The sequence below is a fragment of the Sprattus sprattus genome (assembly GCF_963457725.1).
Source record: "Sprattus sprattus genome assembly, chromosome: 3".
Classification (NCBI taxonomy): domain Eukaryota; kingdom Metazoa; phylum Chordata; class Actinopteri; order Clupeiformes; family Clupeidae; genus Sprattus; species Sprattus sprattus.
In genome coordinates, this window is record NC_137922.1 from 21,338,838 (window position 1) to 21,366,770 (window position 27,933).

A 27,933-nucleotide genomic window follows, 5' to 3' on the forward strand; every position below is an offset into this window, starting at 1 on the left:
CTTCATACCTATCCCCTTCTTGCCTATGAAAGAAAGCTACAGTAGTTGTAAGTGGTTTATCTTTGGTTATCATTGTGTGGTTTATCCATTACTATTTTGCACTTTTTGTTGAGCTACATTCCCTGCATAAATAAAGTACTATACAAATCAAGTTTATTATTACAGTGCATGAAATGCCCTGTATTGTTATTCCTAGGCTTCTTCTTCTTCTTCTTATTCTTGTTACCTTTTTCTGCGATTAATTCAGCCCGAACCGCTTAACGTAGAAACTTCATTCAAACTTTGTCGCGTAGGTCTTGTAAAGGACACTTATGCTATGTATTTTTCACTTTTCTAAACTTTGTACTTTTTAAGATATTAAATAAAAACGAATCGAAATTTTCCCATTGACTTACATTGGGCCATTATGACATCATAATAGGGTCTTTAAACTGGCTTGCACCTGTGCTTCACTGACAGCTGCGCCAAATCAAAGGAACCTCTTCTCTGTCCCTCTCAATTTAACTGTAACTAGGAACATTAAGACACCTTCCATTCTCTACTTTTTTTCTCTCCATCTCTCCATCTTTCTCTCTATCCCTCTCAGTCTACTTTCTCTCACTCCATTTTTATCTCCTTTTTTCAATATTTTCACTCTCTATTTCTCTTTCACTCTTCTTTCCTTTTCTTCTTTCCTTCTTCAACTATTATTTCCTTCTTTCACTCTTCTTTCCTTTCTTCACTCTTCTTTCTTTTCTTCTTCCACTCTTCTTACTTTCTTCACTCTTCTTTCTTTTCTTCTTTCCTTCTTTCACTCTTCTTTCCTTCATCCTCTCTTCTCTCCTTTCTTCACTCTTCTATCCTTTCTTCTTTCCTTCTTCCACTCTTCTTTCCTTTCTTCTTTCCTTCTTTCACTCTTTTTTCTTTTCTTCTTCCTTTCCTAACTTTTGCATTTCATGCACTGGTATTTCCTTCAGGAAATGCATTTTCTAGTTATTATTGTTATTATTATTATCAATATTATTATCGTTATCGTTATTATTCTCATTATTTACCATGATTCATGACCAGCTCCCTCATGCCTCCCCTCCCTCCCCCACACACCCACTTCATTTGATCAAAGGCGGATTAGCTTTAATACGTTCTAGTTAATGGTCCACTGAAAACCTTTACCTTTGAAAAGAGCGACTGATTTCCCTGCAGCCAAAGCCCCACTCGGCACCAGCACACCAGCTGAATGAGTTAATGAGGTCGCGCCGGGCCTTGCAGAAAGATCACACCCAATACGGGCTTACTTCAGATCAATTTCAGGGCACCATGCAAATGTCATGAATGCTTGGAACACATGAGGGAGAATGTGGAGGAAAGCCGTTTTGCATGGTCGGCCAACTGAGACATAAGGGTTCTTTGTTATTCCTGGGTGGAGAGGAGAGATGAGTGGGGTGAGCGCTGATGAGAAGGAAAGCTCTGAGCGCCAGGCACTGGAGAGGAAGCGTGAAGGGCATCTCATTTGGGCAAACTGATACCGGCGGATTTGGCGAGAGTGCACAACACGCACATTTGGGGAATAAAGGCCGACTCCAAGGTAGATAATGCCTGTTGTGCAGAGCGTGAGAGAGAAAGTACACCTTGTCATTTTTTTCTCACTTTGTTACTTTCACACACACAAAGGACTTAGAGGATTAATCAAGCTTTCTGAAAGGTAAATGGACTTTTACATATAAAAGCAGCAGAACAAATGTCATGCATCAATGTGAATGTGTGTTTGTGTGTGTGTGTGTTTGAGCATACAGTCAACTTGTGTGTGTGTGTGTGTGTGTGTGTGTGTGTGTGTGTGTGTGTGTGTGTATGCGTTTGAGCATGTGTGTGTAAGTGTGTTTGAGATTGCATGTTCATACTGTGTGTGACTTATCCATGCTGTGAAACATACCCCACATATACTACAATTGGTTCACATCCAACCTCGTTAAGTCTTTCTCCTGGCATTGATTAAACCCCTAAAATCTCTCTGTTCCTCAAAAGCCCATACACGTTTGCCTCATTTAGCATTCATGGGATATGAATATGCAAATTAGTCACACCTGGCTTTGCCTGGAACAGCTCTCGTTTCAACGCAGCCTTATGCTAATGATATGTAAAGACATACCCCGCAAGTTGCCGAATTGGTTTCTTAGGTATGTGACGTATGAATGTCTGATTCCGTGTTTTTGAGACTGTCATTGGTGCACAGCAGTTCCGAGGTGGATATACTCATTCATATAAAACACCACATGGACAAGGTTAAAAACACCACATGAACAAGGTTAAAAACACCACATGGACAAGGTTAAAAACACCAAATGGACAAGGTTAAAAACACCACATGGACAAGGGTTAAAAACTTCATTTCCACTGGGGAGGGTCTTTAAACCCTCCTCTATCACTGCCTACGGTGTCCAGTGTCCCAATAGCCATTTCCCCATGCATAGTAGCATACACCTGAGCCCATGAGACCTCTGGGACTGGTCAGCTCTGAATCACACTAGACCACTGCAACCAGAGGGGCCCAGTGGGGGCAACAAAAGGGCCCAATTACATGCATCCTGACCTGGGGAGATATGCGGGGAAAGTCCCCTGCCATCCTCCGGTAGCTGGGCCTGCCCAGGCATTAAGTCAGAGTAACCCAGAGAAGAGCAAGGTTTCAAGGGAGCTGTGAGAGGTTTTACGGCACCCTTTCCAGCTGTTAATCTGTTCCCTCACATCGTGTTCATCTACCCAGAGTGGATATGCAGTCAGCTACAGAATAAGAGGGTGCTGAGGAGGAAAAAGAAAGAGAGAGAGAGAAAGAGTGAGAGAGAGAGAATGCAACAGATGGGCCCTGCGTTGCCATCATGTTTAATTTAGTTTATTTTCCTTTCCCATTCAACAAGAGCAATCATCGGCAAGCTCCCTGCATGATCTTAGCCTCTGTGCAGCACAAACTGAAGGCCACACATAAAGTCACAGTCCAATACCCCTTCCACTCCCCCTTCAGTTAGTCCCATTAGCTGAGTGTATGTAAATGTCACATGTTGTCATATAGGTACACGTTAAATAAACCGACTCTCTAGGTTCTCCCCCGTCTATTGTTAAGGGCCATTTCCGAGCCCGGATCAATAAATCAATTGGGCTGAAATTGCTACAGGGGGGCGTGTGACACAATAATCACAGAAGCTCATGGGGCGGAGGAGAGGAGGGGAGGAGGGGATGGGAGGAGGATAAAAAGAAAGAGGAGGGAGGGGAGAGGTTTTATTCAATTTCCAAAATGGCCGTTCGAAATGTAAACGAGAGCATTCCCCTTTATTAGCCATGCTGTCGCTTAGGTGACATGTTGCCATGAGGAAGCAGTGGCGGTGAAGGAGGAGGGGGTGTTTGGGGGGTGTGTGGGGGGGAGGGTCAGTCAAGGTTAACAGGATTATGCAATGATCCGATGGAGTCTGGAGCACCAAGGAGATGGACATGATTAGAGGAGTGTGTGACATAGAGAGAGAGGGAAGTTAGGTCTGCTGGTCAGAGGGAGACAGGGGGAGAAGAGGGGAAAGGACAGAAAAAAAACAGAGTAACATGAAGAGAAGAGAAGTGAGGATGAGAAAGAGAAGAGAAGAGAGGGGAAAAACACGAGGGAATGACAAAAGAGAAGAGAAGGAAGGACAGAGGACAGGAAACGAGAAAAAGAGGAGAGGAGAGGAGAGGAGAGGAGAAAATAGCACTGACTGCCACTGCTGTTACACACACTCATCATCACATCCACAGGGAGCGCCATGACAACAAAGACATTTGGGATATGATAGCATGAAAGTAGCCCTGTGCAAAATGGGTCTGTTTCCAACACCAGAGAGAGGCCAATATGTGCATCCTGCCATAGGTCTTAAACAGAGATCTAACATGCCATTTCAGTTCTCACACTGACCCCCCGCACGTCTCTTAACATACGGGGGTGAATTATTTAGACTCAATTTAACTAAAGCAAATCCCTCGTCCTCCCATACGGCCCTCTTTGAAAGACAGACCTTCATCTGTAAAAAGGGTTCGCTCAGTCAAACCACTGGTGCCTCCACATTCAACTCCGAAGGGCTACAAATAATGCAGAGAGCACAGCGGGCGGATTTCATCTCATCTCAATGTAACCCTGACATTTAAATTATCTCAGAGGAACAAAAAGAAGCACTGACGCGCACACACAACCACACACACACACAAACACGGAGGAAAATACAATCACAAGGCACAGTTGACATTCTTAGCAAGAGACAATTCCAATAAATCTTGCAGCACACAGACACACACACACACACACATACACTCCCTCAGAGTAATGTTGACTGTGTAACTCAATAATGAAATCATCAAACATTATCCATTAGCGCTTCAAACTCCACAGTTATTGCTCTTGTTAGAGCAGCAATATTTTGCATGCTGTTAGACAAGGACTGAAATATTAACCTTCTGTCAGTGTGAACAGACCTCCGAACACAGCAGCAGCAGGCTTGAAATCAGCTAGAGTACAGGCTTACAGCTTCACACACACACACAGTTTTTTTCTTATTTATTTTGTGGCAAGCTAAATATCCATTCTTCTACGCCATCAATGCACACACACACACACACACACACACACACACACACACACACACACACACACACACACACACACCAAACACACACACACACACACACACAAACACACACATAAAGAAAACTCATGGCAATAGGTCAAATAAATTGACTGTGGCTTAATATAAGTGTGGGGCTGAAGGCGGTAGACCTCAACTCGAACAGAGGCATTAGATATTACTGCCACATCCATAATGGAACACCCGGCACACGTGGTAGTAAACACCCTAAATATTTGTGTTAAATAATTGTAATTTCAATGTTGATTCAAATAATTGTGATTATCATTCTTTTCCCTAATCAAACAGCCCTACAGAAGACCTGCTGCGCGAAAGAGGGCCTCAGCACCTTTGGAGTCTTTGGAGGATAGGCTGCTGGCTATGGTCCAGGAGCCTCCACACCATATGCACCATCGTGTGCCACAGGAGGAGGATGAGATGTTTCATTTTGCCCTCAGTCTGGTGCCCTTGCTGAACAAATTAAGTGGCTGGGGTAAGCTGAGGGCAAAGATTGCTCTTTTAGAAGGGCTCCAGGGTGTCCATGATCTGGACCAAGGGCACCAGCAGGCACAGATGCAGAGCCCTGGTCTAATTAGGCCATGGGATCAGACATCCCAGCCATCCCACCAGAGCCACCAGCCATCCCACCAGAGCCACCAGCCATCCTACCAGAGCCACCAGCCATCCAACCAGAGCCACCAGCCATCCAACCAGAGCCACCAGCCATCCAACCAGAGCCGCCAACCCCAACTTTTATATGCACCACCCTCACATGCACAGGCACAGAGGTACAGACAAAGTGAGGAGACTTGGGGGGAATGTGGTGAGAGTACTGTGCCCTCACCCATTCCTCACTACACAGACTTATAGTCTATATCAATAAAATTGTCTATTTAAATCAATATTTCCTTTGTGTTTCTCTGTAACTTGTCAGCACCTAAGCCCATGCAGTTTGTCTGAAATTGATGGAGTAAGTAAAGGTGGTGCAATGCCCCACTGGGCCTTGAGCCTCCAAATAGAGGCCCATTGAGGACCACCCTGCTCTCTCCCCAAAACCATAATAATCATGGCAAAAGCTTGTGTGTTGGCCTACCTCAGTGTAACCACAAGTCTTTGCTTGGGTTCGACTGCCAGTCTGTAATTTGTGTCCTGTCGCTGGAGATCTGCACCAATCACTGACAGGATGTGGTCCATCTGCGTTGGTGTCATACGAAAGTACGATCGATGGGTTGCAGCGTTTATACGCAACTCCTCCGCCAGGTTGTAAAATACCCCTTGCTGTCGCCTGCGCTGGTTGATTGCAGTCACCCAGGTCCGTTTCCTCTTTTTGATCCTTTGGAGGATAACAAGTAAGGCAAGTGCCTTCCTCCTATTCACTGTAGGCACTGTAAAACAACCCTCTTGAGGTTAGATTGCACATCTGTCATCTATGCTAGACTATCTGCGACTAGCCTGCTGTCTGTCATTAACGAATTAATCAGTTAGTATCACACAAACATAAACAACTCTATAGAGGTTAGATTATTCACAGCTTTTCATCTATGCTAATATGTCTGCAACTAGCCTGTCTGCAATACCGAAGTTTTACATAACTTGCTATATATCAAACCTACTTAGTCAGACTAATATTATATTGATCTTTGACGTGGAAGCTGGTTACCCTAGCTATTTCATTTGCAACTAGTTCGTTTGTATCAAATTAGTTAGTTGGTCACTTACCAACGTAACTTTGTATCAATGGTTTATGGTTTATGTCCGTTGATGGTTGCTTGGTAACTATGTCTAGCTCAAATTTAACGTTATACGAATCTAGTTTGATTTACGGGTTGCTGTAGACTTAATACTTACCCATGTTACTCTGATCCAGATGAACTGGTGCCGATGAACTGTGGTTTATAAAATATATAAACACAGAGATCAAAAACGATAAAGGAGACATTTTTAACGCGTCCAGTGTAGCCGGTTAATTTAAAATTTCCGCTTGGTGAACGTTCTATTTCCGCACGGCAGAATTTCCGCGTCTGGTGTAGCCGTAGCGTAACTGAGTATTTCCGTTTCCCAGAAGCCAATATGATATGGATCAGATGCAGTAAGAGGCATGTCGCAGATATTTTTAGATAGATATGACAGCGACTTGGACTCATAAATAATTAATAACGACTTCTTAAAAATAAATAAACAAGATGGTGAGCGGGTAAATAATTTAGCTACAAATAACTCAGAATACTCTTTTTCGTCTTTTTGTCAACATAAATCTCTTGTATGAAGAGTTACGATTTGTTAAAATAGTGTTCCCACAAGGCGTACAGGAAACCCACGGAACATCTTGTGTTTGCGTGAAATAGAGCTCATTTGAAAGACGCCGAGCTGATTCTCGTTGAGTATTGGCCTTGAATAAAGCCGCCCAAGTAGAAATCCATCAGTGTTCCTGTTCATTAGGCCAATTTAGCTCCATTATATCTGCGCGGTTAGAGTTAGTGTATCCCAGTGGTGCTGTTGTGCGGTACGGCAGCCAACGCAACAACCACACACCCGCCCCCTTAGCCAGCCTTCCGAAAAGCTCTTACTTGGTTTTAAAAAGCTCAGCATTCCTTCCAGACAAGCACTTAGTTCCACGTTAGAACCACGCCGTATAATTGGAATTTAACGAATGTGTTTTCATTTTTACCGCCTGGAATAAAGGGCCCTGAATATTTTAAATAAAATAGAGGATGGAAGATCTCCAACTTCCCCATTTCCACCTTCATTAATAAGTGAGGTGTAACTGTTTGAATGCCAGTGGATGTATCTTGCGATGTAACAGCTTTAACACATCTCCTTATCGATTTTCTTCGGTCTTTGATGTAGGCCCTTTTCTAGGCCAATACAGACAGCTGTCGTGTGGAACGTGGGCTTCACTTTAAAACATAGAATGTATCACTGTCAGACTGTTTTTTTTTTAATCAACTGGCCACTTAGGCGCTAGAAGCAAGTTCCTCGCTGAGAATGGAATTTTTACAGCACAGATAGTGTTATGCGTTGAGAGATATATTTTCCTACAAGGCTCTTTACAAACACACACACACACACACAAACACACAAACGCGCGCACGCAGGCACACACTCACACACAATCACACCACAACGTTAGTGCTTTGCTCACTCATTTCTTCAGTTCAAAATACTGTAGCAATCACTAAAGGTTGTCCAAGGAATGTCACACTAACTAACTGTGATCGTTTCTTTATTGCAACTTAGACAAAGCCAAATATGCGCACATGAGCAGGTAGGCCCAAATGTTTGGATTTCCCTGCCAGTCATGTGTCAGTGACACTGAGTCTGCCCTATGGGATTTCGGCTGGCTGAAATGAGTCCATGGCCTAGCTAAGTGCCCCGTGTGTCTTTTTCTTCGTCAGTGTGATAATTATGTACTGCAGCTCTGCGGGCACAAGGTTATTGGAAAGAGAGAGAGGGCGCATCTGCGTTGTGAGGCATGACGCTCACTACACCGTCTCTCCGTCTAATGAACTGACTTACTGCAGACAGATGCATCCATAAATAACCGGCCGGCTCCTCTCTCCCTACAATAAAAAAAAACAAATGCTATTTGCCCCATTATCATCGACATTAACGCTATTATTACCGATTCGAAGCATTGGTGACGGGACCCTGCAGCATGTCCATTCGTCTAGATTATATTCAAAATGCCAGAGGGCCACGGGGTTAGTCAAAAGTCAATACAGTGAAAGTACACGGCCGTTTTCCTACGAATGTAGAGGAGTGGTGTAGTTGGCTGGCGAATGAGCGCTTTGTGCTGTAAAGAACAGTCCGAGATTCTAATGCCATACTCTTATTTTGTCAAATGTTGCATATTTTTGCTTCTCACGGTCCTCCAGCTGCCCGTTCAGTGTTTGCGGACAAAATCTCCAGTGGCCAACACAATCCTGTAAGTGGGAAACAGAGTGTCTCGGACCGAGCCATAAACAATCCAAGCCAATCAACACACGTGCTTCAGAAGCGCGTCAGGGAGGGGTGTAGCCTAATGAACGCAAATATCAACAAACATTTGTGAAACCGAATCACGCACTACGTTGTTCACAGATATGTCCAACGTTCCACTGCTCTGATCAATTTGTGGAGACACTCATGGCTGAACTTCTGTCCCTTGTGCGAATGACACAAAACCACTAGCGGGGGACTGTCACGATTGCCGCAGCTGAGGATGCCGAGTTCACCGCAGCGAAACAATCAAAACAGGGAACACAAGCGTCCAATTACAAATATTTTCAGATGGATTAGCATTTTCCTCCACCGGGAATAGGTGAGATCAGGTGCGCTCACGGTATTAAAATATGTATCTAATTTAAACAAAACGGCGTGCTTTTTTCAGGGTGCATTTCATTGACTCAATGTGGAACATTCATGCAGAGTGATGCTTTTAGGGACTAGAATTCAGTCGTCACTGGGCAGCCAATGTGCCTCAACCAGCCGATTCGTTTGGGCTCCTATACAAGGACAATGTCTTCTCTCCACTCTCAAAGCTGTTAGGGAGTTGGCATAGGAGGGTGCTTGCTGAAACTTAGCTTATATCTTAAAATAAACAGCCAACACGATACACACAAACACAAACACACACACACACACACACACACACACCAATGCACACCTTTCAAAGTATTGACAAACTTTGAATTCTAGATTGACCAATATAATTTACTGTAGATGATATTTAAAATAGAAGGTGGGCTACCATCTTTTGGTATTGTCGACAGTTAAACTTTAAACTATAAAACAGCCTACGTGAAATCGTAATGTCACCTGAAGCTCAATCTAGTGTGTGAGAGAATATTTAAGCTAAACCTTAAAAAAAAAAAACAGAATGTAACACTGTGTCCTTTTTATCAACAGGATTATTCATTATCTTCTCCGGTTATTAGACTGCATAACGCTATAACCCAAGAGGCGAAATGAGCATCGTCCCCGTAGCTCTGCCCCGCGTTGTTCTGAAGCAAAGTCACACTCGCTGCATTCCGACAGTGCGTTGGCATTGTTGCAGAGACGCAGGGACAACGTTTCGTGTCGGTCGAACACTATTGCGACACAACAGGAACAATAACTGACCATAGGAGCTCCAATAGAATTTCTAATTTGATATAAAGGATGAGATAGAGGCAATACGTCTCGAGCGCTGCAGCAGGGCACACAGCGGATTCCACAAGGACACAGCTCTGAGAGGATGAATGTTGCAAGACACGCAGAGGACAAAAATAAATTTGAACCTACCGGTTTGGCGAGCGCCATCCTACCGGGGCGAGCGCTGCTGATGCGACTGTGACCACACCGCATGCCCGCCTGAACGACTATCAGTTCGAGAGACAAGTGTGTGTATGTGTGTGTGTGCACGCGCTGCCGCCGAGGGGGGCGCTGTCCAATCAGCGACGAAATTGATTTCGTCCAATCCGCTGAAAACGGGAATGCCACATTGTGTAGCAAGGTAGTCTGTAGTTATAGGCAGGCTGTGTACCTGGCCTTGGGTGCAGAGAGTGTTAGCTTTATTGGCTACTTAAACTAAAGTACATTTAAAATGTGAGACGTCTCACCATTCAGTTGGTTTTGGTTTTCATTTTTTCCATTTGGTAGGTTATTTTATATTGTTACAAAACAGTCAATTGTCAACGATAATGTAGCCTATGCCTCAAACATTTATTGGCCTGCTATTGTATTGTGTATTGTAGTAGGTTAATTCATGTAAGACATTACATGCCGGAGCCTGAACTGGCATATCAGAGAAGTGATCTGTACAACTGCCAGCCCATAACACATGGAGCATGATGAGAACAGACCCTAGGGTTTTCACGTTCTTTTCCATGACCTCCTTCAAAGCGCCTGGAGGCAAATGATCACTGGCCTTCTAGATCTCGCCCGCCTTGCATCCAGGAACATTCCTCCTCACTTGTTTTGCCTGCATTCCCCAGAGCATTTCTAGGAGACCGCCGGCTTGCAGAGCATGCTCCCCAGGTCACGTCTTTTCCATTTTAATTCACATCCATGACTGGGTTCAGGTGCAATGTTTCAAGCTCCGTCGGGCGTGCGTGTGATCCCCTGAGATACGCAGACTGCTTTGGCTTTGGTGAAGAGATGCGATGCACTTCGGGGTATAAATGCCCATGCTCTGATATGTAGATAAGCTAATTATAAACGGAGTGTTAAATGTTTTGCCATTTCGCCGGCTGCGACTCATTCATAACGCAAGCACCTTCCTCAACCCCCGCAAGGAAGATGAATGTAAGGTGAGTTAAAGTTGAGAGGTAGCACGCTTTCATCGTGTTCTGCGACCCCCGTTTCTCTGGCGAAGCAGCTCATTTAGGCTACATCGTCTTCATTAAGTGGTGAATAAATTAAAATGTCTACAGCGCTGTAGTGTATTTAGTTATTGCTGAGCAGGTACAAAATGTATCGGAGCCCGCGTATGCAGCATCACGAAGTTCCTTAAATAAACTCGCGACCAGTTGCTGTGCCTATACACGTATCAAACGGGACACGTCCCTTTTACTGTAGCCTAAAAAGTTCAGCATTTTCATCTTGGTGTTTGCAACGGTTGCTGTAGTGTAGGCTACAGCTCTTTCAATGACGTGTCATTAATGATGCAGGAGAGATGTGGGTGGGTTGGGGGGGCTTAGGTTGAGTCATTTGAGCGGGGCAGGTGGGGATGGGGCATGATTGCTTCCTCAGTTTTTGTGTTGTAAAATATATTTTAATATCTGATCTATTTTTAGTTGTGAGACACATCATGGTGAAAAGCCAATTTGTTCTATTTCTTCAAGGAGGGTCTATAGTCTACTGGAGACATCAGTGGCCAAAACCTTCTCTTGGTTTGTGTGATGTAATGTGACAGTTAATGCTAGCAACTTTAAGCAGGATACGTATAGGCTTATCACTAACTTCACAGCCATTAACAAACAAAAAAAGGAGGTTTACAAAGTTTACTCACCATTCAGAAACGTTTTGTTGAGCCCTAACTTCTTGAATATGTTCGGGAGCCTCTTGTTCTGCTTCTGGGTCTGACTCTGGCTCAAACAGATACGGTTGTACGATTCTATCTAGTAATTGTATCGACTTTAAGTTTACACATAAAACAAACCGAAGGTATGGTTTGTTTCACAATTCTTTAGCAAAATCATACAGACGGACTCTGTGTTTAACCCCTCTGGCACATCATTAAATGGTTCAGATAGTATATTTGCATGTCTTCTTGCTAGAAAATAAAACTAATGCTTGGGCTCTTCTCCACATTCACAAAAAAGTCTGCCAGAAAACTCGAAAAACTGAGCTTTGGTGGTTGATTGTCTGAGAATAAGGTCTCCCTCTCTGAGTCAACGTTAAACAAGTCCCCGCTGTTTGGGTCGTCTGGCGATGTGAGGAGCAACAGGAGGAGCAAAAGCTGCATTGGTTTGTGGTGTCTGGAAAAGGTCTGATGGTTCTGACTCACACACATCCACGCTCTCTTTGACAGGACTGCCCAGGCTGAAAGGCTCCCTGAGGCTGATGTCAAGGAGCGTTGGTTTAGCGCTGACATCATCAAATCCTGACCAGATTGGTCCACAGTCTAAGAGTGAACTGCAGAAGTTATCGTTGGTGTTGTTCAGTGGTGTAGGCAAGGGTATACGCAGGTTCCCACTTCTCCAGGGACCTCTACACCACTAGTGTTGTTGTTGTTGCTGTTGTTGTTGTTGTTGTTGTTGTTGTTGTTGTAGTTGTTATTTGAGTGTGAGTGTTAACTGTGATTCCCCCATACATCAATGGCCATGACAGCAGGTTAAGTATTAGGTCATTCACACTAGACTACACTAGAGCTACCAGCCTACAAAGGTAAATTGTCAAGCTCTGGGTCGTCAAATAGGTTTTTTTTGGTGCACTTACAGCAGCTGCAGCTCACATGGGTGTGTAGGTTTGAGTATATTATGTGTGTGTGAATGTGTGCATTTAAAAGCTATATAACCCTAGCTTTATATATAAATATACACGTCGTCTTTACAACTTTATGTTCATGTCTCTGGCTGCTAACCAGAACAGTTTGACAGTTATTGATCGCCTCAAATTAAAATAATTTAGTGTCAAGCGCAAACATGCTGTGAAGCTGCCATTAGCCTACACAGTGGCAGATGAGTAGGATTTGGACATTATCTGAATGTTGAATTTAGTTAGCCACACTACATATCCAGCTGTCCACCCCAGGGTGACACCCCAGTAACAATCCAACTGATTTCAAGACATTGGCATTCTTATGTCAACCGTAGCCGTATAGTGGGTGTATAAAGTAGGTTATATTATATTTCCTTTTATTCTTTAGATGGAACTGTATTTGGCAGAGGACAGATGTAGGTTGTTTGTCACAAAATATTGGCTTTCGGCCTCGTACAATTAAAAAAGTTTTGCTTTTGACCCAGTTCCCCCTATTATGTCAGTCCATGCCTGCATAACTGTAACTCAGATCAATCTAACACTACAAAATGTTGGCCCTCTTGCAAATCTCAAATGTCCCCTCAGACACCCTGTAGCTGGCCCTGGGCTGAATATTAATGGAATTTTAATGGGACCCTCATAATGACAAACCCTCAGCTGTCGGCTTTGCCCTGAAAATGAATCCATCACCGAAACAGGCTCCGGGTCATGATAATTAGAAAATAAAATAATTAAAAACATCCAGGTATTGAAAAGCGAACCACTCTGCATTTGGGTTTGGCACCGTCTCAGGTGTTGTAGCCCAAGGTGAGAATGAGTGCTGCGGCATTCTGACTTCCTTCCCAAGGGAGTCTGTTTGCGGTCTTTTCTGTACACTCTTCTCTCCCTCTCTCCACTCTGTTCCCTAAAGGGGGAGCTGTGCTTGGCACTTGGTTGTTTGCCCCTGTGTCAAGTTACCCTTTCTTTGTTTTGTCTTGTGTCTCCTTAATAGAAACGCCACTATTGAGTGGTCTGTGGGACTCTCATTAAAAGCATGGACACTGGTTCATAGTGGGGAGTGCAGGGGAACCGAATTGAGGAGAGACACACTAATCTGTAGCAGGTCACGCGAAGAGACTCGTACAAAAGCTGGCAGTGGTGAGAAAAATCAATAAGCTACTAAGCACGGAGATCTGGGCTTTTATTTGAAACAGGGGTAAGCAATAGATCACGCCTTACACACAGAGAGGGAGGACTGTGAGAAGCTGCAATCCCCCGGTGTGTGTTTCGTTTGATGAAAAACTGAGAAAAAGTGACAGAGAGCAAGATCTCAGAAACGTGTTTTATTTTCTGCTATGAGAGCATTACCAGTACAATAGCTAGAGCTTTACTTAAACCAGCCTGAGAGCAGCCTTTGGCTACCTGTCAGGAATTCTCCCCAAACAAAGCGAGGAAGGAAAGAAAGAAAAACAAAACATTTAAGGCTAATCTAAAAATAAAACAAAAATACAAGCATTTTTTTTTTTAAAGAGTAAAATTATAAAATCAGAAACCAGCACAAGAAAACGCCACAAGAGTATAACGCGTACAGCATACACAGAGCATAATGTATTTCCTTGTTAATCATCATCATCATCATCATCATCATTACAACCATATATTACCCATTCTGCACACCAGGTGCGTTCAGACAGCTTTAAAAGTTAAAAATGAAGATATAACTGCATAGAGCATCTACAGAACATTATTCTGTAATTATAGTATAAAAGATATGTGAGGGAATTTGAAGTTACATTCATCTCTCCATGGGGTTTTAAAGACTGCAAAAAGTGATTAGAAGGAGATGGTGAGCGAGTGGGAAACTGAATATGAATGGCTGATTATATTTTAATGCTAGCAGAGGGTGAGTGATGTCTTTTTTTACATTTTGGTACGAGAAAAACTTTTAACATATATTTTTTAATCGTCATCATCGTCATCGCCGTAGTAACGGTTGCGCTTGATTTGATCCTCCACAGACAAGGCAGAGTGATCCCCTCCCCAGAAAAGGCTGGCGTCTCCTGAGGCACCCAATAACATCTCAGGCCTCCCTTCCTCCCTCACCTCCACATTTTTTGGTTTCTCTCCCGTTCCTCTCAACTCCATTCCAAAATCCAGAAGGTTGTGCAGCAGAGAGACAGAGTCTCCTCCACTGGGATTCTCACTGAAAATGTCATCCTTGAAATCAGGCAGCAGACTCGGGCTTTTGTCTAGATCCGCAAAAATGTCCTCAAGAAAACTCTGAGAAGCACTGAGCTTTGGTGGTTGGTTGTCTGAGAATAAGGTCTCCCTGTCTGTGTCCACGGTAAACAAGTCCCCGCTGATTGGGTTGTCTGGCGATGTGAGCTCTCTGCATTTGGCAACAGGAGGAGCAAAAGCTGGATTGGTTTGTGGTATCTGGAAAAGGTCTGATGGTTCTGACTCACACACATCCACGCTCTCTTTGACAGAACTGCCCAGGCTGAAAGGCTCGCTGTGGCTGATGTCAAGGAGCGTTGGTTTAATGCTGACATCATCAAATCCTGCCCAGATGGGTCCACAGTCCAAGAGCGAACCATAGAAATCGTTGTTGTTGTTGTTGTTGTTGTTGTTATTGTTGTTATTTGAGTTTGAGATCCCATTGATGTTTTGTTCTGGTGCTGCCTCTCCGTCGATCACTGTGACTTTCACTCCTTCTGTATTCCCCTCTGCCTCCTTCACTTCTTTGCCCTCAGTGTCAACCCTTTGTTCTGTTCCATCTCTTTCTCCACTTTCCTCACTCACTTTCGTATCATCATTCTTCTCTTTCTCCTTTTGACCATCTTCCCCTACATTTTCCCCTGCTACTTTCTCTCCATTCGCTTTACATTCCGCATCCTCCTTCTTCTCTTCACTTACACTTTCCAACGCTTTCTTTGGACTTTCATTCTCAGTTTGCTGTGCATCCTCTGATCCGCTGTCTTTGGCCTGTGGACTTTGATTGACATCTGGTGCATTCTCTTCTGCTGCCTTCACGCTCTGTTCCTCCACAACGGGGGGTGTTGAAGCCTGCTCTTCCGCAAGTTTGACTTTGTCAGGTGAGGGGGTCACTGGCACATCCTGAACGCTAACGTTTTCTCTCAACCCATTTTCAGAGTGAGTGACGGCTGGCTCTCTGGGTGGTCTAGAGGCATGTTTGGGGGTTTCTGTATCCTCCTTCGGTGCACTTTCTTGGGGGGGCCATGTGGGTTTGACCAGCTTCATGTCGTCCTCTGCATGAAGGGCTTTCTTAGGAGACTCGGGTTGAGGGGGCCAGACGATGGCAATTTTAGTCGTGGGCTTTTTGGTGTCATCCTGTGAATGGCTGGTGTCTTTGTCTTTTTCAGAAGAGTTTGCTTTCTCTATTGTGCTAGGCAGGGCTGAGCATTTGGTGTCAGATTTGTCTGGGGAGGGGTTTCGTATTTTGGGTTTCATCTTTTCTGGCGAATTCTGCGGACTTTTGTTGCTCCACAGCTCCTTGTGGGGCCTTTCCCCAAAACCTTCATCATAATTTCCTTTAGCTTTGAAGAGCTGCTTGAAGTGTGGCTTGCAGTACATGCGCCCATGGAGAGAGGCATACGTGCCAAGGCTGTAGGGGACGAAAACAAGAGAGCAGAAGTTGTTACATCTGGATGACTGTGTGGTTGTTAGACAATCAAAATACTAATAGCTACTCAAATGTCTAGACTTATAATGCCTCTTGTTGATAAACTACTGTAAAAATGGTGTGAAGATTTATGATGAAATTTTACCTTAATTGGCTGCTGCAGTGGGTGCAGCGAAAGCAGGTTTTATGAAAGTTTTGTTTGTCTGCAATCAGCGCCTCCATGGGATACACCCTCTTCCGACATACCCGACACAGTTCGGACTCGGGCACTCGAGTTTTCTGAAAGACAAGCCATATAATTAGATGGATAAATTATCAGGATACTGCAAACTTGACAGCGGCAAATTGTAGGTTAGTGCAAACAACAGAACACAGTGTTAAAAAAGTCAGTCTAATGCGATATTGCGGCCCCACAATGGATCAAATTTAATCAAATGAATAGTCATAATGCTGTTTCATTCTTTTTTTTTTCTTGACAATGAACCTTGATGGTTGACAATGATCTGACAAAATTATTTTTTCAAAAGAACAACCGACGCGTAGACTGCAAGATATCTGTGGGCTATGAGATATGCTAATTTACGACACTTTTAACCCCAAGGAAGCTCCTCAGGAGGATGTGCAGAGGAATTTGTTTCTGTACAATAATATGTATTATATAATGTGATTAATTAATTTAATTCATTAATATTAATGTCTGAAACACCAACCTAATTAAATTAGTTCCCTATCATTAAACTTGTGAGTACATATAGTATTTTGAATGTTACAGGTACAGTCTTTGGATAAAAGCGTCTGCTAAATGACTAAATGTAAATGTAAATATAGATCTGGACATAATAATAAGAAAAAAATGCCAACCTAAGTAACCAAAGTAAATTAGCTCCCTTTCATTAAACTTGTACGTACACATAGTTTTCTGAACACTAATCTTATTAATATGTTCAGGTCTGTACTCTACATTCTGCACTCCTCATTGAATAACCTAGATCATACTCACTGCACCCACAAACGTCCAAAATTAGGTACAGTGCATATCAATCAAGCAGGTGATTGTTCTTTCTGGGTCATTGAAAGCCAGTTATGGAAAAGTTAATGCACCTTCAGGCTGTGAGGTTTTAACACAAAGCCTGAGTTTTAATTACTCCACAAATAAACAGGGCTGGATAAAAGTTAATGCCTGTGGGTAAAAAACAGCTAAAACATGCTCTCAGTCAGAAAGAAGAATTGGTATTTTATCATTGACTGAGGAATGAGGAGCCACAGATTTATGTGGTACAGCTTCAGTTATGCAGAAAAAAGTGTCGAACCTGGGCTAAATATTTGTTTGTTTTCTTGAGGGAGAGCACAGGAGAGAGAGAGGAATAAAGAGGGAAGTGAAAAAATGTAAAGACATGCTTAAATAAAAATTTTATATATGGAGCACAATCCAAACTGGACAAGCGTGAATGTGTTAGGGTAACCAAACCAACGAACACCCAAAATGCCAGTATTAAAACACACCATGGCTTTTCAGATTAGTCATTTCCATGCTGGTCACACAGCTTTACCGGTCACAACGGTCTCCCTTTGATGAGATGACGTCTGAGACCTATGCTCCTCGGTTGCACTGAATCCCAGGTTTCTGAACATAGTTTCGCTCTCGGCCCACGACTGCTGGAAGCTCTTCAGGAGATCCTCGGCAGAGCCCTCAGATGGCACGTTCAAGACGGGCATGCTCCCTTTCAGTACGTCTGCGTAGCTGGGCGGTTTGGGTAGGGTTCCTGACTGAACGCTCTCGGAGTGCATGGTTGTCTCGGTTCTTGACCCCGTCACTGTGTTCCCAAACTCATCGACAGTAGAGTAGTGTTCTGAGAGGGACTCTGACTCAGAGAAACCCGTAGCATCCTTTTCTTTCTTCTCCTCAGTCATGTGGTGGAAGCTCGGTTCGCCGTGCTCAAAAACATTCTTGATGGCCTTGATGTCAAACGATGGTGTCATCTCCTCAGCTTGGGCGGGTTTGCGCTCAATCTCAACATCTCCTTCCTCTGTGTCGCTGCCCAGTCTTTCGGATATGACAATCGGATCTTTCCTGACATACGTTGTGGGTTGTGGGGCCTCAAACTTGTTGACCAGTTTGGAGAGATCAACTCTAGGGAGATCCTCCTTCATCTGAAGCTCCTGAATCTCTACACTCTCGTCCTCAGCATCGGCTCCTAGTCTCTCAGGGATATCGATCGGATCCTTGCGGATGTACATCTTGTTCACCTCTGCTTTCTGAGCCTCTTCAAAAAACACACGCTTGTCTTTCACCGACAACATGGAGTCGGCCATCTCCGAGTAATCGACTGACTCGATTGTGTGTGTCTCCATGGTGAACTCTTGGTGGCTGGAAGATGATGACTCCTCCATCTCAGTTTCATGCATCATCATCATGTGCTCTGGCACTGGCATTGGCGGAGGGGTCTGTGCAAGCTTGGAGGTGTTCTCCTTCAGCTTGGCCATCTTCTCAGATCGGCTCATTGTGGGTGAAGGTGTAGCCCGGCACATCTTTGTGGGGGTGTCCGCCCAGCGAGGAGGGGGTGTAGGTGTTGCACCAGGCCTGTGCGAGGGTGGTGGAGAGGGGGTGACCATGAAAGGAGAGTCTGTCCTCCTAGATGACTCTATGCTGATGAAGGTGGGTGATGGTGTTCTCATTCTCATCGTGTCAGAGGGTGCTTTGGGCTCGGGGGTTCTTGCTTTGGACAGATCCTGCTCTTTGATTTCCTGGGTGCTCCGTCTCTCTTCCTTCACTTTCTTCTGGGTCTCGAGTTTGGCAGAGCCAATGCTAATCTTGGAGATCTTTGGAGTTGCACCACCAATGATTACTTTCTCTTGCACAGGCTCACTCTCTGGCTTGCTAGGTGCATACATGTTTCCCTCCAGGAAAATCAGCTTTGCCTGAGCCATATTTCTGACATGCACAATGACTTCCTTTAGCATCTGCTTGTTGTACTGAGAAGTAATCATCCTTGTCTTTTCTTCTGCTCCAATAAACCAATCAGGAAGTGAACTCAACATTGCCTTTACAGATTTGACATCCAGTTTCCCATGAGCACCCTGCATTTCCCTGATCTGACCCAACAGTTTATGCACTTCCTCATACCTCTGACTCTCAGTGACCTCAGCCACTGACTCTGCCTGCTTCATCGCTTGTGAGCCTACGTGACCCACTTCGTGTTTGGACATTTCCACCTGCTGCTGTTGGGAGGACTTGACTTGTTTCTTTATCTGAGTTTTCTGCTGGATGCTCTGCTGCTGCACCTGGCTCTCCGTCACCACAACTTCCTGTCGGATCTGAACATGCTTCTCCTTGACCTCCTGGTGTGACTGAACAATGGCCACTTGGCCTTGCCCTTGAAGAACCTCAACAGTCATTGGGGGTACAGGGGAGACTTTGATGGGCACAGCCTGCTTCACCTCCTTCTCTTTCTTTGACTTGTGTTTGGATTTTTTCATCTGGATTTCCACCTTGTTATCGGTCGAAGTTGCACCCATTCCAACCTGTTCCACAATGACCTCAGTCTTCTGGGTGCTGCTTGAAGAGCTCTCTGAACTTTGCTGAGTTGCACTTGTTTGAGAGATGCTCTGTGTGCTGCTTTCACTCATCTGTGCAGTGGCATCCATGCCCACTACGTGTTCTTTCTGTGCTGCCTTTTCCTTTTGTTTGCCTTCTGCCTCAACTTTTGGTGGCTTGAAAGTCTTAACCTTGAAGTTTGGAGTCACTTTGGGTATTTTCATGGGCTGAGAGGGTCCCTTCTTGACCTCCTGTGTTGCAGAGCTTGAAACCTGCTGAATGGCCTCCTGTTTAGAGAAGGAGGTCTCAGAGCTGGTCCTCACATCAGTCTGGTGTTGCTCCGACACACTGGATGAAACCATGGAAGAGGAAGCCTGAACATCAGCGGACACAGACTGGGCAGCTTGGGTCATCCCAGAGGAAGCAGTCTGATGCTTTTTAGAGGCAATGGAGGAAATATTAGTTGAATCTTGGGCAAGTTTTGTATTTATTGCAGGTTTGACCATGGGGATTTGAGAGGGTATTTTCTTTGTAGGTTGCTCTTGTGAAACTGGTGCTGGTTTGGCTACAACCTCAGGCTCTTTGGGTGGTGTTGGGTGGGGCTGCTCTGCTTTTTGAGTGGCTGGGGCTTCTCCACTCGGTGCTTGCTGTTGCATTTGAATTGGAGGTGTTGTTGGAGTGGTGACTTTGTTTTGCTCTGCTTCCTCCCTCTGCTTGCGATACCTTTCCTCTGCCAGCATGAGAGGAGTTTTGAACTTCCTTGCAAACGTCCTGGGCTTTGGGACCTGGGTGGGTTCAGGGGCTGGTGGGAGTTTTATGGGAGGAACAAATACTCTCTTTGGTTGCCGTGGAGGCGCCTCCTGCACTGGCTTGGCCACTGGGATTCCGGAAGGAATTTTAGAAACAGGTGGGACTAAGGGGTCCAGAATATTCTGCGTTACCTGCTCTACATGTTTGCTGCTCTCCTCTTTGACATTGATGGATGTGGCAGCAGCATCCTGTTTTTCAACCACAGGTGCAGTGGGAGGAGGTGGTGGAGGAGGAGGTTGAGGTGACGGGGTTTGCTTCTTTTGCCACTTAAACTTGGGTGGTTCAGCTTGCTTTGGGGGCTCAGGCTTGGGCACTTTGAAGAGAGGACGAGCTTTCGGTTTAACGGGAGTCTGGGATGCAGCACTCAGCTCTTGCATGGATGGGGGTGGGGGCAGGAAGTCTTGGGGGGGAGGAGGAGGAGGTGGGGGGAAGAACTCTGCCTCTGCTTCTGCCGTTTGGGGTGGAGGAGGGGGAGGGGGAGGGAGGTCACTGTCCTGCCTCGTCACTAGAGGACGAATGAGGGGTGGCTGGACATCACTGTCTGTGATGGGAGAGGGAGGTGGTGGAAGGGAGAGCTCTGACTCTGATGGAGGAGGTGGAGGTGGGAAATTAATTTGTGGTTGCTCTTTGTTCTTCTTGATCAAACCCTTGGCACTGCCATAGCCCGTCTTCAGGTTCTTGACAGTTTGCTTTTGACTCACAGTCTTCTGTTCTGTTGTCACAGAAGTATGGACCTGTTTAATTATGTTTATTTCCTGAGTCTGCTGCTGCTGTTCAGTAGCTGTTTGCTGCTGTTGAACATTCACCTGTTGCTTGACATTCATTTGCTGCTGTGTAACATTGGTCTGCTGCTGACTTACAGTCGTATGCTTCTGCTTGATGTTCTGTTGTTGCTTTACCCGCTGCTGTTGCTGCTGCTGCTGCTGCTGCTTGACATTCAGTTGCTGCTGCTGCTGTTGTTGCTGCTGCTGTTGTTGCTGCTGCTGCTGTTGTTGCTGTTGCTCCTGCTGCTGAAGTTGTTGCTGTTGCTCCTGCTGCTGCTGCAGTTGTTTCTCCTTCTGCTGCTGAAGTTGTCGCTGTTGCTCCTGCTGCTGCTGCAGTTGCTGCTCCTGCTGCTGCTGCAGTTGCTGTTGCTTCAGTTGCTGCTGTTGCTGTTGCTGCTTCTGTTGTAGTTGTTGCTGCTGTTGCTGCTTGACATTCTGTTGCTGCTTGACATTTTGTTGTTGCTTGATGTTTTGTTGCTGCTTGATGTTTTGCTGTTGTTTGACTTTCATTTGTTGTTGCTGTTTCTTGCTGACTTGCTGAGACTGAGACTGCTGTGAGAGCTGAGACTGAGCCTCAGACTGCTTTGAGGACTGAGAGGCCTCTGCTGCCATTTGTACAGCTGTGGTTTGTGTTACTGTTGACTGGCTTCCCTGGCTTGTAGACTGACTATTCTGCTCTGAGTAAAGCTGAGTGAATTCCTGGGTACTGCTGTGTGACTCTGTGGTCTCTGTCTGGTGTGCTGTGGTCTCTGTTTGGTTTGCCGTCTGGCCTGCAGCTCTGCTCTGTGCCATTGCAGCAGCCAAGCACTCAGGGCACTCATGGAGAAGATGTTTAGCGTTCACCCTCCTGACGTTGTTGCCCTTGTGGCTCATCTCTTCCTTCCTCTGCAGCAGGCAATGGATAGCACCCTGCACATTGCCCTTGATTACTTCCTCTTTCTCAAACTGTGTTTCGTCCTGCTCATACAGTGATTTTATCGAGGTCTTGATGTCTCCCTCAGTGCTTGCACGGCGCTGCATTCGAGGGGAGGCAGCAGGCTCAAGCAACAACTGAATGGTGCCTTTCACATCTCCATACTCGCTAACCTGTTGCTGGAAGACCTTTTTCTCACAGGAAGCTTCCTGCAGATTGATCAAGGCTGTGTGGATGTCGCCTTTGACTATCTCCTCCTTCTCTACCTCCTTCATGGCGTGTTGGGCCTCCTTTAGAGATTTCAGGGTGCCCTTGATGTCACCAGGCACCAAATCCTCGATGACAATTTCAGTCCTGGTGTTTGCTGACTTCTCCAAGGACACCAAGGCCCCTCTGATGTCACCCCTCACAATCTCTGGCTTCTCCACATCTTTGGCTTGGCTTTGGGCTTCCACGAGTGACCTGAGTGTAGTGTTGATATTTCCTTTCACAACCTCCTCTTTATCTACCACCACCCTTTGATTCACGGCCTGTGTCAGAGAGTTGAGTGCCGCCCTCAGGTCTCCTTTGACGATCTCCTCCTTTTGCAGGTTTTGTAGGCCCTCTGGCTTGGTCATGAACACCTGCACTGTGCTGTGCACATCTCCACAGAGTATGTCCTCTTCTGTCACAGTGCGCCCAATTTCCTTCTGAAGTTTCCTCAGGAGTATTTTAGTGTTCTCAACATCGCCTCCAAGTATTCTTTCTTTTTCTTTCTCTTCCACGGTTTCGTCTGACTCCGTCTTGAGCTGGGTCTTGAGGTAGTCTAGCGCCCCAGACTCTATGCAGGTGGAGTAGAAGCTGACATTGCCCCTCTCCGTGTCCCCTACTCTAATCTTACTCTGCTCAGACCCATCTGGATTTGAGAGGAGTCTGTGCAACGTTCCCCTCACGTTCCCTTTGACTACGTCCTCTTTGTCAAAGCCCTCTTCTGTCTCCTTGTTGAGGAGTGAGTAAATGGTCATCTTCACGTCACCTTTCTCGTCCTCCTGGATAAGGATACCACGTCTGTTGGCTCCCTCCTCTTTGAGCAAGTTGTTAATGGCGTCTTGGATGTCTCCTCGGATGATCTCCTCCTTCTCCACATTGATACCCCTCTCCTGATTAAAGAGTTGTTTCACTGTGGTGTTGATGTTTCCTCTCTCTTCATTATCAACTGTGATGGCTTTCTCTGTCCTCTCACATCTGTTCAGCAGATTCACCATAATGTTGTTCAGGTCGCCCCTAAGCACTTCCTCCTTTTGGATCTCAGGGGTTTCCTGGTTCATGAGATTGTATTTGGCCATTCTCACGTCTCCAATCTCATCAGCCTCAATGAGGATTCCCTGTGACTCAACCATTTTCCGGCTGTACAGTTCCTCCAGAGTCCCTTTAATGCTCTTTCCAACGATCTCTGTCCTCTCTACATCGCTCTCATTGAATCCATTGAGTGCTGTTGATTCAAATAGCCATGTTGTTGATTTCACATCTGCCTGTGGGATCACCTCCCGGGTGATGACGGTTTCTGTTCCATCAGTCTCCTTGATGCGATCCAGAGGCTCTTTCTCAAACAGCCACACCGACTGCTTCACATCTCCTTTAACCACCTCCTCCTTTGTTACTTTCTCCATGCCCTCGTACTCAGACCCCACACCATGGATCTCGTCAATTGTGCGTGTCTCAAAGAGCCAGGTGGAAGATCTTACATCCCCCTTTTGGATCTCACTCACGCTAACAGTCCTAACGTACTTTTCAGACTGGTCCTCCTCAAAGCGCTGTTTGTTTGTTTTGACATCTCCTCCCTGGATGTCCCCCACAGTTTTCATCCGGATTTTCATGTCCTCTGCAATTTCATCCAGTGGCTGAGTTTCAAACTTCCACCTGGCTGATCGGACGTCTCCTTTCTGAACGTCCTCCTCAGTCACTGCCTTTATGACGTACACCTCATTTGTGTCTCGAATGGAATCGAGAGGCTTCGTCTCAAATAGCCACCTAGCCCCAACGACATCTCCCCTCTGAATTTCTTCTTTGGTAACTGTAGTAACTTCATGGTAGTGTCCCTCTTTGTCTTTGATGGCATAAAGTGGCTGGGTCTCAAACATCATGGTGTAGTTCTTAACATCTCCCTTTTCAATCTCCTCTCTAATGGTGGACTGAAGCTTCTTGATCTCTAACTCTGAAGATTCATCTTGGATTTTATCCAGGGAGTAGGTTTCAAAAACGAAACGTCCTTTGTCCACGTTTCCACCCTGGACGTCTGTAACTGTGCGCATCTCTTTAGATTCCTCTGCAGTATCTCGGATGGCATCAATGGACTGGTTTTCAAACAGCCAGGTGTTATTCACCACATTTCCTTTTAGTATGTCCTCAGCCTGGTGAGACTTCATCTTCATCATCGTTTCCTTTGAGGTTGAGGTCATGATATCCGAGGACCGGTTCTCAAAGTCGTACTTCATTCTGGACACATCTCCAGATTGGATGTCAATCTCTGTTACCCTCTTGAAAGCACTCTCATCACCTCCAGTTATGTTCTCCAGATTCTCGGTCTCAAACAAGAAGCGAGCAAGGCGCACATCTTTACCTTGAACATCGTCCTGCTGAACTGTGGAAGTTTTAATGACTGTCTCTGATTCGTCCCGTATGGCGTCCAGGGCCTGTGTTTCAAACAGCCAAGTGCAGGTCTTTACATCGCCTTTTTGGACTTCAGTTGAATCAGTCGTCTCACTCTTGACCTCTGCTTTCTCATACAAAGCATCCATAGGCTGCGTCTCAAACAACCACCTGCATGTCTTCACATCACCTTGTTCAATATGGACACCCTCTTTTGTCCTTGTCTCCTCTTCCTCAGTATTGCTGAAGAATTTGATGCCATCAAGGGGCTGTGTTTCGAAGAGCCACTTGGCTGTTTTCACATCACCCGATTCAATCTCCTGTTTGGATATACCTTTGATGATTTGGAATTTATCAACGCTTTCATCAAACTGATCGATTGGGCGTGTCTCAAACATCCACTTGCAACTACGGACATCACCTTTGACCACTTCCTCCCTTCTGATTGTCTTGACCTCATGGTAGTGACCAGAACTGTCCTGCATCGCGTACATAGGATTGGACTCAAACAGATGCTTGTTTGACCTCACGGAACCACTTGTGACCCCTTCCACCTGTATCTTCTGTGTCTCACATTTGCTGAGGTCCATGGTTTCAAAGATCTCCTTGTAGTTTGTGACATCACCTTTGTCAAGTGCCTCCAGGTTCACAGTGCGTGTAAGTTCCTTCTTCTCCTCCCTCATCTGCTCCAGTGGCCTGGTCTCGAATCTCCATTTCTGGTGCCTGACGTCTCCCTTCTCCTCTTCTGTCATGACTCTCTTCTGCAGTTTCCCCACCTCAGCGAGTTCTTTCAGATTCTCCATGGGAACAGTTTCAAACAGGTGTCTGGCGGAAGACACATCACCTCCCATGATGTCTTCCACCTGTGTTGGTCTTGCATTGGTATTATCTTTAAGAGAGGCCATAGGCTGGGTCTCAAAGACCATGCAGTGCTTGCGGACGTCAGCTCCAATGATATCTTCCCTGTGCAGTTTGGAGCTTTCCCATTCCTCGTCTTTGATGGTGTCCAAGGTTTTTGTCTCAAAGAGCCAGCGACCCTTGTTCACGCCACCTTGGTAATCGTCCTCCATTGAGACGCCACAGATCAGTTTGACTTGGGATGGGTCTTTGTTGATCATGTCCAAGGGCTGGGTTTCAAAGAGCCAGCGTGAAGTCTTCACATCTCCTTTCTCAGTCTCCTCTCGTCTCACAGTGGTAATCTCCAGGATCTCTCCAGAGTCTCCGCGTATGACGCACATCGGGTGAGTCTCAAACAATCTTGTGGTCATCTTCACTTCTCCCTTGATCTCCTCAAGCTCTGATTTCAGGCTGAGGAAGTTGCACTCGTCAATTGTCTCTGTGTGACTCAGAGAATCCAGGTGCTGAGTTTCAAACAGGTAACGGGCAGTTTTCACATCTCCTCCTGCGATGTCCTTGGTGTAAACAACCTCAGTGCCTTGGTCATCCTCCTGGTAGATCTTGTTCAGGGTATCCAGTGACTGAGTCTCGAATAGCCAGGTGGCCGTTCTGACATCACCTCTTGCAAGCTCTTTAATTTTGCCTGTCTGTTTAGTGGAGTCAGGTGTATCTGTCCTGAGTGCATCGATGGGCTGCGTCTCAAACATCCACGCTGTGTACTTGACATCATTCCCTGCAATGATCTCTTGCTGGGCAATGTTCTTATCGTCGTTCTCGTCAGGTGTCTCGTCCTTGATGGAGTCTAGTGGCTTGTTCTCAAACATCCATCGCATGGACTGCACCTCTCCCTTCAGGATCTCGTCCCACTCCAAATACTCCCTTTCCGGGCTCATGCACTTGCTTGGGCTGTTGCCAGTGTTCTCGAACACAGAGCGAGCCTGCTGCATGTCCCCAGTCATCTCCTCCTGGTAGGCCATCTCTTGACTGAAGAGGTCCCTCTCTAGGTTCTTGCGCACCTCTGGGTGGATGTGCTTGTAGAGGCGTTTGAGCTCAGCCATGTTCCTCTGCTTCGTGTAGTAGTCCCGAGCCAGCTGGTGGGGGCAGATGTACTCCTGAGGCTGGGGGGAGGCACAACGCTCTGGGACCTCGTACGGCGCCTGGAGGTACTCCATGGGAGGAGGAGGGAAGTTCTGCTGCTCCATGGTGGTTTTTGTGGAGGCAGAGGCTGAGGTGGAGGCAGAGGCTGAGGTGGAGGAGGAAGATGCTGCCTCCACTGTTCTAGTTACAGCGACTGTTTCATAGTGGCCATCTTGAATGACCTTGGAGGAGACGTTCACTGGGGCCCACTGAAACTGGTTGTAATCAACATCAATCTGATTGATGAAGAGTTTTGTTGAGGAGTTCATTGTTGTTTTATAGAGGAAAAGATAGTAGGAAAGTGAATAGAGGAAAGTGAATAGACTGGCAGATTTACAGTATAAGCCTTAAGACATTAAACAGGTCGTTTTAAAGTAAAGAATCACAGCTATTGGCCATATTTATTGTATTTAATTCCTATATTATTGAAGTAAAAGTTCAGGAAAGTTCAGGTATAGAAAGTTGAATAAGCAGAAAATAGAATGTGAATCTCAGCAGTCCAAGAGAAAAAGTGGTTCATGATAAAGTGTCTGCATGTAATAGATAAGACTAGATCAGAATAACAACCAATACATTGTCCGGAGGTTTGGAGTTTGTAGCAATAAACTGATCAAATTACCACCCTTCTACCCTAAACTCAATAGTAAATGGATTAACTGTGGTTGTCAACAGAGGGCAATATTGATTCTGAATCAGTTGCGTATGTAGCTGTTAATTTGATCTATATCTTATAATCAATATTTTCAGTTATAAAATGTATGTGCTTTTGTCTCAATATGAATAAATGTATATGTTGGAACTACTTTACCATAACTGCTTCACATGGTTAAGACTTTGACAGCTACAGCTTTACTATAGCATAAAGTATCATACCTGATTACCCTAGATATATAATATATGCAGTGATTCGGTTACATTGAATGTATGCATTAAATGCAGAATACAGAAGCATATTGATTACCTTCACTTGTTTGCTTGGTGAGGACTCCTCGATCGATTTTTCATATTGCTGCTTCAAGGCCTGAGTGGACACTTTTGGCAGGTCTTCACCTCCGATCACCATCACTATGCCGGTG

General features: G+C 45.3%; 1 protein-coding gene and 1 long non-coding RNA gene across 3 annotated transcripts in view; both read right to left on the minus strand.

Annotated features, from left to right (window-relative positions):
- Nucleotides 1–2,279: 2,279 nt before the first annotated feature.
- Nucleotides 2,280–9,936, minus strand: LOC308361565. Its single transcript, XR_013968555.1, has 3 exons — nt 9,873–9,936; nt 5,704–5,995; nt 2,280–2,772 (listed from the first exon to the last, which is right to left on the minus strand). It is a non-coding gene; the product is annotated as an uncharacterized lncRNA (long non-coding RNA).
- Nucleotides 9,937–16,015: 6,079 nt separating this feature from the next.
- Nucleotides 16,016–27,933, minus strand: part of xirp2a (xin actin binding repeat containing 2a) — a 51,005-nt gene continuing 39,087 nt past the window's right edge. For both annotated transcript variants that reach the window (XM_080835174.1, XM_080835175.1), the window contains 4 exons: nt 27,819–27,922; nt 17,724–27,093; nt 16,319–16,452; nt 16,016–16,155 (listed from right to left, as the gene is read on the minus strand). In XM_080835174.1, coding sequence (XP_080691300.1) covers nt 16,358–16,452; nt 17,724–27,093; nt 27,819–27,922 — 9,569 coding nt within the window. In that variant the 3' untranslated portion in view covers nt 16,016–16,155; nt 16,319–16,357. The remainder of the gene's footprint in view (nt 16,156–16,318; nt 16,453–17,723; nt 27,094–27,818; nt 27,923–27,933) is intronic.